Below are 15,818 nucleotides of genomic sequence, written 5' to 3'. Positions count from 1 at the left end.
TTCCAGTAGTAATCAGTGTCAAGTTAAAGAGCACCAACAACCACAGTGCCCAAGAGGAACATTTCTGTTATTCCTAGATCTCAAGAGTTCCCTTAAGAACAATTCCAGGGAAGGCAGACAAGCGAACAATGATTCGGAAATGATTCAAACCTTGATTTCTAGATAAATGTCAGGAGCGCCTATCTCATAGATGGAGCTCATCACTTTTAAGTAGTGTCACACACTCAAAAGGCTAACACTGTAAAGAGAGAGTAGAAACAAAATGGGTAACACATTTACCAAATACCTTAGTGCTTAGAGCAACCCGAAGTCCATAGGAGGATTCAGTCATCCAGCCTGTGGATTTTCCTACAGTTGTCTTTATTGGTACCACACTTCCACCTCGCTGAAACACTGGAATCTGTAACAGAGCAGCATGCTCAGAGAAGCAGTATTCATATAAGAAAATTTCAGGGTAGAATTTAAAAATATTTTATTTTATAAGATTCACACTCTTTTCAAGTGCTGATTCATAGGCAAAATAAATTTTGGGGCACAGAGATGGCAAATATGGGGGTCCTGCCATTAAAAGGAAAAGAGCTCTAACGCTGAAGAATGGTCCATTTTTTAATTATTAGGGAAACTTCCCGCCCTTCATTGGTTTGTTATCTATGTCTGTCTTTGCTGTTTTTTCCTCTTAAGTGATGAATTCTTTTCTGCCCATCCTATAAGTGGCCTTTCCTATTTTGCATTTTAAATTTTCCTATCAGTGTAGTATATACATGCTTATTTCTAGAGCCCTGCTAACGACTGAAGTTTTCTGTCTGTGTGAGTGGGCCCAGAAGTCTATGTATGTGTGTGTATGACCAATGGTGGTTTCTTGGTTTGGGCAGATGACTTTTGTCCTCACTCACTGCAGCCTGTCCCCTCTTGCTCCCTGTTTCTATGGATCACCTGGATGACTGACTCAATTCTGAAGGTAAATCTGTGAAACTGCTGCTGTTACATTAGAGACCACCAAGGGTACTTTAAGAGACCCTAACAACAGGCCCATAACTATGAGTCTTCTGGAATGGCACTCCAGGCAGCACTGCCTGGGTAGGTTTCCTGCCTCCTGTAAGGAAGCTGCCTGTGTCACAGGAGGGCTTCTGCTTTGCTCTGATTCAAGAATGAGCATGCAGGAGAGTACAAGAACATACATGAAGTTGAGACTGAGGACCCAGTAGTTCAGATGTCCTACCTCTACTTAACTTGCCTTGGCAGCAAGAAGTAAAGCATTTCTATCTCCCCACACATGTTCCCTCCCTTATTGGCCAATCTCTCTCTTCTTTTTTTTTCAAAGAACAAGGCCATAAGTTAGAGTGAAATGGGTTCTAGAATGGGAGTCCAGCCCAAGGGAATGCACCTGGGGGCTTGTTTCAGTTCTGCCACAAGTCTGCTGTGTTCCTGGACAAATAATTTAACTTCTCTGAATCTCAGGGTTTTTTACCTGTGTGAGGGATTAGAGTAGATGATTGTTTAAGTTCTCTTCTAGATCTGAAAGTTGACATCTGAAACTATTTTTTTAAAATAATGGGGTTCATATTGCTGCTGATGGTTTACAAAATAATTATCAATCTTTACACTACTTAGGGCTGTGGTAGTGTGGCAGTGGTTGCAATTCAAGTGTAGAAAGAAAGTTCCCTTTAGAAACTCAAGATAGCCTGGATGGACCACTTTGATTATAACATCATAACTGATGTCTTCCCCTGGGCCCAGGATTACAACTGAAAGCTCCTGTTTTTTGCCTTAGTCCTGCAGAATGACATTCCAGACGGCACGGAGAGTGACTACCGTGTTTTCTGTTTTCAGTGTTTTTGTTCTTCTTAGACACACAAATGTAAACATACGGGGAAGAGTTATGTTTGTCTCTGATGTCTCAATCTGTGAAATCTGAGTAGATGTGATTCTTAACTCTTTTTTTCTCACATTTTACAGCTTTGATAGAATTCATACACCATACAACTCACCAATTCAAAGTCTACAATTAAACAGTTTTCAGCATATTAAGAGTCATGCAACCATCATCACAATCAATTTTAAAGCATTTCATCACCCCAAAAAGAAACCCTGAACCAGTTAACAGTCATTCCTCATGACTCCTTAACCCTCCTCTGCCCCAGCACTAGGCACCCCCGGACCTACCTTCTGTCTCTATGCATATGTGCTATTGTGTAGAACACTAGCATCCTTGGTTCTTTCTATAGAGGAACACATTATGGACTGAATGTTTGTATCTCCCCCAAATTCATATGCTGAATCCCCAAGCCCGAGATATTTGGACATCGGGCCTTTACGGAGTTAACTAAAGTTAAAAATGTGGTCATAAGGATGGGGTCCTGAAACGATAGGAGCAGTATCCTTGTAAGAAAAGAACTGAGACAGCACCCTCTGTTTATCTCTCTCTGCCATGTGTAGGCACAGCAAGAAGGTAGCAGTCTACAGGCCAGGAAAAGGTCCCTCACCAGGAACAGAATCGGCTGGCACCTTGATCTGGGACTTCCAGCTTCCAAAACTTCAAGAAAATAAGTTTCTGTTGTGTAAAACCACCCAGTCTGTGGTATTTTGTCATGGCAGCCCTAGCCGACCAACAGAGCACACGATAGGTAAAAATAGTAGTCTGAAAATAACTTACAGTGTCCAAGGCTACTGGGATCTTTACAGTACACCCTCCTTCCCAATGAGCAAATGTCTTACAGTCATACCAGACCTAGAAAGTAATGGAGTCCAGTAAAAAAAAAGTACATGAGCAACTCTGTTCACCATTTCATTATTCAGCAAAATATCCACTTACCTGGATTTCAAATAACCAGAAAGCTAAAATAAGTATAACTTAAAAAATATATTGGGTAGAAGTTAGGAAGAACATGTGCTTTTAAGAAGATCCCAAAGGACTATGGCTGATTAATTTAACTAAAAGGCCATTTGTTTTCTATTCATCCAAAAGCTACCTATTGAACAGTCTACCCTGTGCCCAGCACTGTGCCAGATGCTGAGTATATATGACTGAAGAGACCTGTCCTCATGGATCTTATAGTCCACTTGGCTTATGAAAACTTAATGCTTCTAGTAGTGAAAGAGGTGATGGAGAAAAGAAAAAAGACAGCAAAGAAGACAAATACATTGCAGGCAAATAGATTACAAAAGAGGCAGGAGAAAAGGAAGTGTAAGAGAAGGAAATGCTTCCTCCTCCTTCCTGGGAGGAGAACAAATGGAAACTTGAATTACTACTATAGTCTCTTTTTTTTTTTTTTTTAAACAAAGCATAATTCAAGGATAAGGTTCTTATCTATCAAGGGGATTTAGTTGCTGCAGTACCAATAAGGTCTCTAAAGTAATTTGATGGGATAAATTCTTAAGATATCATCAGAAGCAGAACGAAAACAAACACCTTTGTCTTTCCTCTAGCTCAGAACGCTTCCTGGCAGCCCTGGAGTCTATTTTGCAAGTTCACCTCCTGGGATTACCACATCCTTTATATGGCAGGTTTGTGAAGCAAGAGAAACAATCACACAACAGTCCAGGAAATAGTGCTGAAGGAACATAATACACACTCACAACAACGTGTTTGGAATGATGACAGATCACGAGTAAAACTCTGTGACTAAGTCAGAAAGGGAGCCAGTTCCTCTTAATGGGAACCCATCACTTTGCTGGAATCAACTTGAGAAATTCTCAGCAGAAGTAGCTGGCAGGGCATTTATTCAGCAGTTGTTGCATTTAACCTTTTCCTCAGGTTTCCACTTGGCAGGGGAACCTTAGTAAAGAGCCCTCATCTTCAGAACTCCAAATAACTGGAGAAACCAAGAGGACAGGCCATAGTTCATGAACATTCCGGAGAGAAGCCTGGTTGTTCTGTCAATAATGACAAGCATAGTAGGTGGAACGGTCCTCCCTCAAAAAGATGTATTCATGTCACAATCCCTGGAAGGAATGAATATTACCTTCTATGGTCACAGATTTGATTAAGTTAAAGATCCCAAGACAAGGAGGTTATCCCAGATTATCCAGGTGGGCCTTCAATGTGACCACAAGTGTCCTTATAAGAGACAGACAGAGACACACGGAGGAAAAGGCAACATGAAGATAGGCGAGACTGCAGTGACGTGGCTACAAACCAAGGAAGCCCAGGGTTGCTGGCAACCTCCAGAAGCCAGGAGGGAGGCATGAACAGATTCTCCCTCAGAGCCTCCAGAAGAAACAGACCCTGACGACACCTTGATTTCAGATTTCAAGCCTCCAGAACTGTGAGAGAATAAAGTTTCATTGTTTTAAGCCACTAGGTTTGTAGTTACTTGTTATAGAAGCCTTAAGAAACTGGCCGGGCGCGGTGGCTCAAGCCTGTAATCCCAGCACTTTGGGAGGCCGAGACGGGCGGATCACGAGGTCAGGAGATCGAGACCATCCTGGCTAACATGGTGAAACCCCGTCTCTACTAAAAAAATACAAAAAACTAGCCGGGCGAGGTGGCGGGCGCCTGTAGTCCCAGCTACTTGGGAGGCTGAGGCAGGAGAATGGCGTAAACCCGGGAGGCGGAGCTTGCAGTGAGCTGAGATCCGGCCACTGCACTCCAGCCCGGGCGACAGAGCGAGACTCCGTCTCAAAAAAAAAAAAAAAAAAAAAAAAAAAAAAGAAGCCTTAAGAAACTAAAAGAACAACCAAACACGTAAAGCTAGATTGAGGGAGAGCATGGCACTAGATGTGGTTTCATGGGGTTGCCAGCCCAGAGCCTGACAGCACTGAGCAGCAAGCGTGGCCTGGTTCAGCTACCTTGCCACTTGCCTTTACAGTCCATGACTATGTGGCCTGGCAGTCCCATACCAGCTCCATACCTGCATGGCTCTTCCCCTGCCTGCTGAACCCTGTGGCATGCTCCAGTGCTCAAGGACACTCTGTAGGGTCCGTCTCCTTCCTACTCTCCCTTCCACACCCTCCTCCCTTAGTGTGGTGCCCTGAGTTTTGCTCCAGTTCTTCTCCTGGCCCCTCTGGATTTATCTGTGGCCTGTCTCTGGAGGCTGCTCTTATTACCCATGGCTCTCTGCCTGCAGACCAACGGTATTCCCTCCTCTCCCCTGTGCCCTGCGTGGGTTCAGTGTCCTGGGCTGCAGCAGGTCCAGGATGATATTTTATACCTAGGACAGTAATTAGTGACAATAATAAAAGAGCAGAGGAATCTGGGAGAGGAGTCACTATTGTTACTTTTTACCCACTTCGGTGAGTGTATTGAGACCAGCTTTTGGTACCCAAAACTCAGGTTTCAGATAAAGCTAGACCAAAGAGCAAAGTCACTTCACACTTGCTTTCACCCAGAGTTTGCTGAAGATTTCTTCCTACCCCAAGCCTCAGTGTGTTTATCAGGACTCACTTTTACTAGTCAAAGTGTGAAGATTAAAAATCACTCTGATCCTCCTCGGAATCCTCACCAATTCATCTTTTTCCCTTCTCTCCTCCGTTAAGTGTCTTGACCTCTGAGGACAGTGGTCATGACTGACTATAATCACTGATTGCTATAGTCATTTGGGGTGTGTTCACAAACACATGAAGAAGAAATCTCTTTCCTAAAAGAAAAGAAGGGATGAGAGATATGAGATGTATCAGATATGTGGCTGTTTGTTATTACTCTTACCTCATTTGATCCTGGAAGAAACACATCAACTGTGGTGGCTTTTGGTTCTGTGACTGGATGAACCAATAATGCACTCCCTAAGAGGAAATAAAGTTGAGTATCATTATAAGAGGTCTAAAAATCTTCTTTAATTGAGTGCTAGCTATCATGCGGTTACAGACCTCCCAACTGTGAACTTCGGAGAGCTAAACCAGTGATTTGTCAGAGAGATGCATTGATAGAAAGAGGACAGGTGCTCAAAGAGGTGAGCTCAAAAAGGTCTTCACTTGTCATTAATGCACTTTGGGTATACTGCGATTATAGGAAGGGACTCTGACACAGTCCATCGGTCTCATTTTTTGTCCTTTCCAAGTGCTTCACTGTTTGCTGTGAGTGACACTGATGATGGGAAGCCCACAACTATTATCCAGAAGTGTGGTCAGTGTGGATGCTCAGCACCTCTTGCTTGGACGGTTATCATCAGAGAGGCTGTAGTTTTCTTTTTCTTTCTTTTTTTTTAGAGACAGGAGATGGGGTCTCACTGTTCCCCAAGCAGGAGTGCAGCAGTGTAATCACAGCTTATTGCAACCTCTAACTCCTGGACTCACGTAATCCTCCAGCCTCAGCCTCTGAGTAGACAGGACTACAGGTACACACCTACCGTGCCCAGCTAATTTTTAAATTTTTTGTAGAGACAGGGTCTTGCTATATTGCCCAGGCTAATGCTAATCTCAAACTCCTCAATTTAAGCGATCTCACACTCGGCCTCCTACAGTGTTGGGATTACAGGCTCCTACAGTGTTGGGATTACAGGCATGAGCACCATGCCTGGCCTCTGGTTTTCTTAAAGGCAATCTGGATTATTAAATTTGCTTTGACCTTGGTACAACACATATGTAAAATTTACCCACTTACTAATTTGTTCTTTTATTCAATAAATAGTTATTTTGAGTGCCTACTGCATGCTGGGCACCATGCGAGGCTCTGGGATGTAGTGGCCAATAAGACAAGCGTGGCTCCTGACCTTGTGAAGTTTACAGTTAGTGAAAACAAATAGTAAAACATAATTACGAATTAATTAGAATTAAGACAAATACCAAAAGAGGCAAAATTACAAAATGGAATGAAAGTTACATAATAAGAGGGGCTGATTTTTACTAGGTAGAATTAGGTATAAGGAAACAAGAAGTGGTCAAGGAAGTGTCTCCAAGGCAGTGACGATTAAACTGAGACCTAACGATGAGTGCAGACTTAAAGAACTCAGAAATGGGGCTGGCTGTGGTGGCTCACGCCTGTAATCCCAGCACTTTGGAAAGCCAAGGTGGGTGGATCACCTGAGGTCAGGAGTTCGAGATCAGCCTGGGCAGCAAGACAAAACCCCATCTCTACTAAAAATAGAAAAAAATTAGCCAGACATAGTGGTGCATGCCTGTGGTCCCAGCTACTCGGCAGGCTGAGGTGGGAGGATTGCTTGAGCCCGGGAGGCAGAGGTTGCAGTGAGCTGAGATTATACTACTGCACTCCAGCCTGGGCGACAGAGTGAGGCTCCATCTCAAAAAAAAAAAAAAAAAAAAAAAAAAAGAACTCAGAAATGAGATTCACCCTTTCAGGAACAGTATATTTAGCCTGGCTTCTTGAGCCCTGTTACTAAGCTGATAAAAATCTACGTTCTGGATTTGATAGTTAATCTTTCTTAAAGAAGAGGTCAACCAAAAAAAATCCTATTATTGCATATGAAATAAACTCTTCTGGTTCTTTCCTATCACACTACCTGGGCTGTTTTTTTTCTACTTCCCTTCCCCAAAGTGATCTCACAGGATTAGAAGAGTGAACCCAGAACAAGAATCCTAAAAGACATCCACCAAATAAGTCAGCAAGAACAATTTATGAGAAATGCTACATCACAACAGAATGGAGGTATGATCCTACTAATAATGCATTAGAAATCTTGGTGAAGGAATTTCCTTTATTTTTATTTTTTGGCTTTCTTGGAATTAGGATTTTTTTTAGGGCCCTTATATTAGAAAATATAATAAAAACATAATTACACTTTTTATAACGACTATAATTAATCAATAAATGTTTGGCCAGGCACAGTGGCTCGCGCCTGTAATTCCAGCACTTTGGGAGTCCAAGGTAGGTGGATCATGAGGTCAAGAGTTCAAGACCAGCCCAGCCAAGATGATGAAACCCTGTCTCTACTAAAAATACAAAAATTAGCCAGGCATGGTGGCAGGCACCTGTAATCTCAGCTGCTCAGGAGGCTGAGGCAGAGAATTGCTTGAAACCGGGAGGTGCAGGTTGCAGTGAGTTGAGATCGTACCACTGCACTCTAGCCTGGGTGACAGAGTGAGACTCTGTCTCAAAAAAACAACAAAAAAACAAAAACAAAAAAATCCAGAAGTGCTCACCCAGCATGTATTCATCTTCCATATCAAAAGTCTTTAGTTCATCTGGGAACTCTACCCACAGAGGCCTGGGGAAAGAAAAAAATATTGTTTTACCATTATAGACATCTTATTGCAATCAATCACTTATATTTTTAGTGTTTTTTTTTTTTTTTTTTAAGATGGATCTTGCTCTGTTGCCCAGGCTGGAATGCAGTGGTGTTATCTTGGCTCACTGCAGTCTCTGCTTCTTGGGTTCAACTGATTCACCTGCCTCGGCCTCCCAAGTAGCTGGGATTATAGGCACACAGCACCACGCCTGGCCAATTTTTGTTTTTTTTTTTTGAGACGGAGTCTCGCTCTGTTGCCCAGGCTGGAGTGCAGTGGCCGGATCTCAGCTCACTGCAAGTTCTGCCTCCTGGGTTTACGCCATTCTCCTGCCTCAGCCTCCTGAGTAGCTGGGACTACAGGCGCCTGCCACCTCGCCCGGCTAGTTTTTTGCATTTTTTTTTTAGTAGAGATGGGGTTTCACTGTGTTAGCCAGGATGGTCTCGATCTCCTGACCTCGTGAGCCGCCTGTCTTGGCCTCCTTTGGTGCTGGGATTACAGGCTTGAGCCACCGCGCCCAGCCCAATTTTTATATTTTTAGAGACAGGGTTTCACCATGTTGGTCAGGCTGGTCTCAAACTCCTGACCTCAGGTAATCCTCCTACCTTGGCCTCCCAAAGTGCTGGGATTACAGGTGTGAGCCACCACGCCTGGCCTATTTTCAGTTTTATAACTATTCAAAGGAAATGGGAACGTGCCAAAGAGCCAAGACTCTTTTTCATATGATTCAAGCCTAAGCCTAACAAAATAAGTTATTCTTCATGAGAAGACACTTATAGGTTAAATACTGAATGAATGTTATTACAAAGCCACTTCCATTTTCTTTGAAATATCTCTATTCTGTCTCCTATCAAATATTCACATTTTAATCACAAAGCAGTAGGAGACCTAGTTTTTATCTTCTGTGTCCCCAACAGCCAGCACCCTGTTCACCGCTGCTGCTCAATAAGCTTATTGAAACTTGATTAAATATGTAGCATTTCTTCACCTTTCTCTTGAAATCACTATAATTACTGTGTTCTTTAATGACTGAGATCTTCTATTACAGACTGGTTGCTGCAGTCCCTGAATGGATGAAGCTTTTTTACCTCATGACAGGTTGGGAAGCCACGTGTGCATAGTAGAACAGAGAATACCAATATGGCAAGAGGCCATAGCGCTCTCTGATGGCTTCTCGGATGAGCCGGGTGTGTTCCTTCCCAAAGAGCCAGGGCTCCCGTCGCTTGGTGTTCATGGTGGCATGGCCACGGAAGAAGGGCTGGTAGGCTCCGGCCTGGTACCAACGCACTAGCAGCTCTGTCTCTGGATTCCCAATGAACCCGCCTATGTCAGCTGGAAGCAAAAGAAGACCAAGTGAGGCAACCAAGCTTTGAATAAATGATGCACACAGGGAAATTAAGGTCTTGAAGACGGACAGGAGAAAAGCAGAGTATATGCACTCCAAAGGACAGGATAAAGCCGTGGCCTCAAACAGGTGACCCTTACTACATAATTCAGTCTGGGGATCTGACAATGGGTTCTTAGAATATTACTTTCTTGTCAAAAGGTCGGAAGCTTTATTTCAAGATCAGTATTCCTGTATGTTCCCCAAAACAGATAACCCAGACACTGAAAAATGTCTGCCTGATTAAATAACTGTGTGTGTGTGTGTGTGTGCGCGCGCGTGCGCGTGTGTGTGTGTTGGAAGGGGGTGGTTGGCAACTGATTTCCTTTGGAAGCAACAGCTGAACTAAGATAAAAACAGAAAGCACTGAAGAGAAGCAGATAATCAGAAGTAGATGTTGTGATTATCAGAATAGAATTCCATGCTGGGCCATTGAGTAGTATATATATTCCTTGTATTGTACATGGACCAATGCAATAAAAACACATGCATCAAAAGAATGATAATAATTTGCTTCTACTCCTACAGGAAACAAGGAGCAGCTGGAACTGCAGCCATCTTGAGCCCCTTCCATATTGAGATCTCTCATCTACAGAGAATTCTTAGGATGCAGGGAAGACAGTCCATTGGAAAATTTTATTTTAACTAAATTTATCTTTCTCAAGAGCATATCTTTTTGTTTTAGTACAGTTAAAATATGCCACAGAATTTTAAATCTGCTGAGTAAAAAGAATTTCTGTAAGGCTTTCTGATTTTCTACATTCCTTGTAGTTCTATTTTTCTCACTTTCAAGAAGAAAAGACAGCTGTCAGGAAGAGAAACCTAGTTATCAAGACTGTCCAGGAAGGAAGTGATAAGAGGATGGCTCTGGCTCCCTTTCCGACAACTTGATTTCATGTCCTCAACACAGACCAGACAGAAATAGCTCTGAGGCAAGCCTTTCACTCTCCTCTCTAATCCGCTCCTCTTCACTTCTCACAGTTTCTCTTTCCCACATTTATGTCTGCCCACAACAGCTAATGAGAAGGGATCTGTAATCTGCTTTGACGAAAACACCCTCACTTTTTATTTTCTTGCACTTCAAGCCTCAAAGGACTCATCTTACCTCCACAAAAAGAGATCCCAGTAATGCTGAGAGTGAGTAACATTGGGATAGAAATTTTCAGGTAGCTCCATTCTGCTGTGTTGTCACCTGTCCACACAGCACCTTTGGTCACAAGCAACAATGTATTAAAATCACAAATCAACCCACGCGTTCAATTTCCTATGTAGATTCCTTATTTGTAAAAGACAACTTAATGAAAAGGAAAACCAATTTCTTGGCTTAAAATAAATAAATTCTAATTTTCTACAATGAAAAGTATCAATTTTCTAATGTGAAAAGTTATTAAAATCTACAAAACAAGCATTCTAGGAAAATATTCTGAAATTGCACTTATTTTTGAAGTATAGTTTAGGTCGGATAGTGGAGGAACCCTTTGAAAAAACAACTTTAAGATATAACTTGCATATAATACATGTGGGTTTTTTGTTTTTTTTAGATGGAGTCATGTTCTCACTTGCCCAGGCTGGAGTGCAGTGCCGTGCTCTCCGCTCACTGCAACCTTTGTCTCCAGGGGTTCAAGTGAGTCTCCTGCCTCAGCCTCCCAAGTAGCTGGGATTACAAGTGTGCACCATACGCCTGGCTAAATTTTGTATTTTTAGCAGAGATGGGGTTTCACCATGTTGGCCAGGCTGGTCTCGAACTCCTAGCCTCAAGTGATCCACCTGCCTTGGCTTCCCAAAGTGCTAAAACTAGAGGCATGAGCCACTATGCCCAGCCTCTTCATGTATCTTCTTTTTTTTTTTTTTTTTTTTTTTTTTTGAGACGGAGTCTTGCTCTGCCGTCCAGGCTGGAGTGCAGTGGCCGGCTCTCCGCTCACTGCAAGCTCTGCCTCCCGGGTTCACGCCATTCTCCTGTCTCAGCCTCCCGAGTAACTGGGACTACAGGCGCCCGCCTCGTCGCCCGGCTAGTTTTTTGTATTTTTTAGTAGAGACGGGGTTTCACCGTATTAGCCAGGATCGTCTCGATCTTCTGACCTCGTGATCCGCCCGTCTCAGCCTCCCAAAGTGCTGGGATTACAGGCTTGAGCCACCGCGCCCGGCCTCATGTATCTTCTTTTGTAAAGTGTCTACAGAAATCTTTTGCTCATTTTTTAAAAAATTTAAGTTCAGGGGTACATGCACAGGTGTGTTATGTCAGTAAACAGATTATTTTGTCATTTTGTCACCCTGATGTTAAGCCTAATACCCATTCGTTATTTTTCCTGATCCTCTTCCTCTTCCCACCCTCTATGCTCAGGCAGGCCCCAGTGTCTGTTGTTCCCCTCTATGTGTCCATGTGTTCTAATCATTTAGCTCCCACTCCTAAGTGAGAACATGAGGTATTTGGTTTTCTGTTTCTGCATTCGTTTGCTAAGGATAATGGCCTCCAACTCCATCCATGTTCCTGCAAAGGGCATGATCTCATTCACATATATATAAATAAATTTAATAAAAAAGAAAAAAATCAAAGACTAGATCACAGGCAAGATAGCCCATTCTTTTTTATGGCTGCATAGTAGTCCACAGTGTATATGTACCACGTTTTCTTTATCCAGATTACCACTGATAGGCATTTAAGTTTATTCCATGTCTTTGTTATTGTGAACAGTGCTGCAGTGAACAAACACGCTCATGTGTCTTTATGACAGAATGATTTGTATTCCTTTGGGTATATACCTAGCAATGGGATTGCTGGGTCAAATGGTAGTTCTGTTCTTAATTACCTGAGGAAACACCACACTCCTTTCCACAATGGTTGAACTATTTTACACTCCTACCAGTAGTGTATAAGCATTTTCCTTTCTCTGCAACCTCGCCAGCATCTGTTACCTTTTCACTTTTTAATAATAGCCATTCTGAAGGGTGTGAGGTGGTATTTCATTGTGGTTTTGATATGTTTTTTTCTATTGATCAGTGACGTTGAGCTTTTTTTCATATGCTTGTTGGCCACATGTATGCCTTCTTTTGAAAAGTGTCTGTTCATGTCCTTTGCCCACTTTTTAATGGGGCTGTTTGTTTTTTCTCGTAAATTTGCTTAAGTTCCTTATAGATGCTGGATATTAGACCTTTGTCAGATGCATAGTTTGTAAATATTTTCTCCCATTCTGTAGATTGTCTGTTTACTCTATTGATAGTTTCTTTTGCTGTGCAGAAGCTCTTTAGTTTAATTAGATCCTGTTTGTCATTTTGCTTTTGTTGCAATTGTTTTTGGTATCCTCATCATGAAATCTTTGCCTATTCCCATGTCCAGAATGGTAATGCTTAGGTTGTCTTCCAGGGTTTTTATATAGTTTTGGGTTTTACTTTTTTGTTTGTTTGTTTGTTTTGAGACGGAGTCTCGCTCTGTTACCCAGGCTGGAGTGCAGTGGCCAGATCTCAGTTCACTGCAAGCTCTGCCTCCCGGGTTTATGCCATTCTCCTGCCTCAGCCTCCCGAGTAGCTGGGACTACAGGTGCCTGCCACCTCGCCCAGCTAGTTTTTTTGTATTTTTTAGTAGAGACGGGGTTTCACCGTGTTCGCCAGGATGGTCTCGATCTCCTGACCTCGTGATCCGCCCGTCTCGGCCTCCCAAAGTGCTGGGATTACAGGCTTGAGCCACCGCGCCCGGCAGGGTTTTACTTTTAAGTCTTTAATCCATCTTGAGTTAATTTTGTATATGGTATATGAAAGGAGTGCAGTTTCAATCTTCTGCATATGGCTTGCCAGTTGTCCCAGCACCACTTATTGAAGAGGGAGTCCTTTCCCCATTGCTTGTTTTTGTCAGCTTTGTCAAAGATCAGATGGTTGTAGGTGTGCAACCTTATTTCTGGGCTCTCTATTCTTTTCCATTGGTCTACATGCCTATTTTTGTGCCAGTATCATGTTGTTTTGGTTACTGCAGCCTTGTAGTAGTTTGAGGTTGGGTAGTATATTGCCTCCTGCTTTGTTCCTTTTGCTTAGGATTGCCTTGGCTATTCAGGCTCTTTTTGTTTTTGTTTTTGTTTTGGTTCCATATGAATTAAAAATTTTTTTTTTCTAGTTTTGTGAAGAATGTCATTGGTAGTCTGACAGGCATAGCACTGAATCTATAAATTGCTTTGGGCAGTATGGCCATTTCAACAATATTGATTCTTCCTATCCATGAGCATGGAATGTTTTTCCATTTGTTTGTGTCATATCTGATTTCTTTGAGCAGCATTTTGTAGTTTTCATTGCAGAGATCTTTCACCTCGCTGGTTAGCTGTATTCCTAGGTATTTTCTTCTTTTCGTGGCAATTGTGCATGGGACTATGTTCCTGATTTGGCTTTAGGCTTGACTGTTGTTGGTGTATAGAAATGCTAATGATTTTTAGATGTTGATTTTGTATCCTGAGACTTTGCTGAAGTTGTTTATTAGCTTAAGGAGCTTTTGGGCTCAGACTGTGGGGTTTTCTAGATACAGAGTCATGTCATCTGCAAATAGGAATAGTTTGACTTCCTCTCTTTCTATCTGAATGCACTTTATTTCTTTCTCTTGCCTGATTGCTCTGGCCAGGACTTCTTCCAATATCATTTTGAATAGGAGTGGTGAGAGAGGGCATCCTTGTATTGTGCCAGTTTTCAAGGGGAATGCTTCCAGCTTTTGCCCATTTAGTATGATGTGGGCTGTGGATTTGTCAAATATGGCTTATTTTGAGGTATGTTCCTTCAGTACCTAGTTTGCTGAGAGTTTTTTACAAGAAGGGATGCTGAATTTTATTGAAAGCTTTTTCTGCATCTATTGAGATGATAATGTGGTTTTCGTTTTTAGTTCTGTTTATGTGATGAATCACATTGACGTGGGTATGTTAAACCAACCTTGCATTCCAACAATAAAGCCTTCTTGATTATGGTGGATAAGCTTTCTGATGTGCTGCTGAATTCAGTCTGCCAGTATCTTTTTGAGGATTTTTGCATCAATGTTCATCAAGGATATTGGCTTGAAATTTTCTTTTTTGTGTCTCTGCCAGGTTTTGGCATCAGGATGATGCTGGCATCATAGAGTGAGTTAGGAAGGAGTCCCTCCTCCTCAATTTTTTGAAATAGTGTCAGTAGAAATGGTATCAGCTCTCCTTTGTACATCTGGTAGAACTGGGCTATGAATCTCTCTGGTCCTGGGCTATTTTTGGTTGGTAGGCTTTTTACTATTGATTCAATTTTGGAGCTTGTTATTGGTCTTTTCAGGGATTCAATTTGTTCTTGGTTCAGTCTTAGGAGGGTATATGTGTCCAGGAATTTATCCATTTCTCCTAGATTTTCTCTTTTGTAATTTCTAATTGTGTTTATTTGGATCTTCTCTCTTTTCTTCTTTATTAGTCTAGCTAGCAGTCTATCTATTTTGTTATTTATTTATTTTTTTCAGAAAACCAACTCTTAAAGTAGGTTGTTTTTAAAGTAGGTTGTCTTTCTTCTTATTATTGATTAGTAAAAGTTCTTTATATATTCTGGATACAAGTATTTTGGCAGATACACCTATATATGTATATTTCAAATATTTTTTTCCTCAGTCTGTGGCTTGCCATTTCATTTTCTTACCAACGTCTTTGAAAGGGCAGACATTTTAAAATTTTGATGAAGTCTAATTTGTCATTTTTTTCTTTTATGATTCATGCTTTTTGTGTTCTTTCTAAGAAATTTTTGTCTATTTCAAAGCCATAAAGATTTTCTCCTGGCCAGATGCGATGGCTCATGCCTGTAATCCCAGCACTTTGGGAAGCCAAGGAGCAAGGATCACTTGATGTCAAGACTGGACTGCCCAACATGGTGAAACCCTGTCTCTGCTAAAAATGTAAAAGTTAGCCAGGTGTGGTGGTGGGCACCTGTAATCCCAGCTACTCAGGAGGCTGAGGCAGGAGAATCACTTGAACCAGGGAGGTGGAGGTTGCAGTGATCTGAGATGATGCCACTGCATCCCAGCCTGGGCAACAGAGTGAGACTCCATCTCAAAAAAAAAAAAAAAAAAAAAAAAAAAAAAAAAAAAAAAAGATTTTATTCTATGTTTTTTCCAGAAGTTAGTTTGTATTTTTAGCTTTTAAATTGAGTTGATGTTTTAGTTTAATTTTGAATATGGTATGAGGCAGGGGTGTAGTTTCATTTTTTTTCCCCACACAGATATCCAGTTGTTTCAGAACCATTTACTGAAAAAAAATTATAATCTCTCCATTAAATTGCCTTGGAAACTTTGTTGCAAAGCAATTGATCACATATGTGTTGGATACTCTGGATTCTCTACTCT

The 15,818-nt window shown here is 41.8% G+C and overlaps 1 protein-coding gene across 1 annotated transcript in view; it reads right to left on the bottom strand.

The window, feature by feature from the left end:
- GANC (glucosidase alpha, neutral C) overlaps positions 1-15,818 on the bottom strand; it is a 95,805-nt gene that overhangs the window by 5,564 nt on the left and 74,423 nt on the right. The window contains exons 17-22 of the mRNA XM_010367025.2: positions 10,608-10,709; positions 9,207-9,450; positions 8,035-8,099; positions 5,645-5,721; positions 2,654-2,728; positions 287-400 (exon numbers count right to left, since the gene is read on the bottom strand). Of these exons, the coding sequence (XP_010365327.2) occupies positions 287-400; positions 2,654-2,728; positions 5,645-5,721; positions 8,035-8,099; positions 9,207-9,450; positions 10,608-10,709 (677 nt within the window). The remainder of the gene's footprint in view (positions 1-286; positions 401-2,653; positions 2,729-5,644; positions 5,722-8,034; positions 8,100-9,206; positions 9,451-10,607; positions 10,710-15,818) is intronic.

Source organism: Rhinopithecus roxellana, chromosome 5 (genome assembly GCF_007565055.1).
Source record: "Rhinopithecus roxellana isolate Shanxi Qingling chromosome 5, ASM756505v1, whole genome shotgun sequence".
Taxonomy (NCBI): Eukaryota; Metazoa; Chordata; class Mammalia; order Primates; family Cercopithecidae; genus Rhinopithecus; species Rhinopithecus roxellana.
This window is presented reverse-complemented; position numbering and strand designations above follow the sequence as displayed.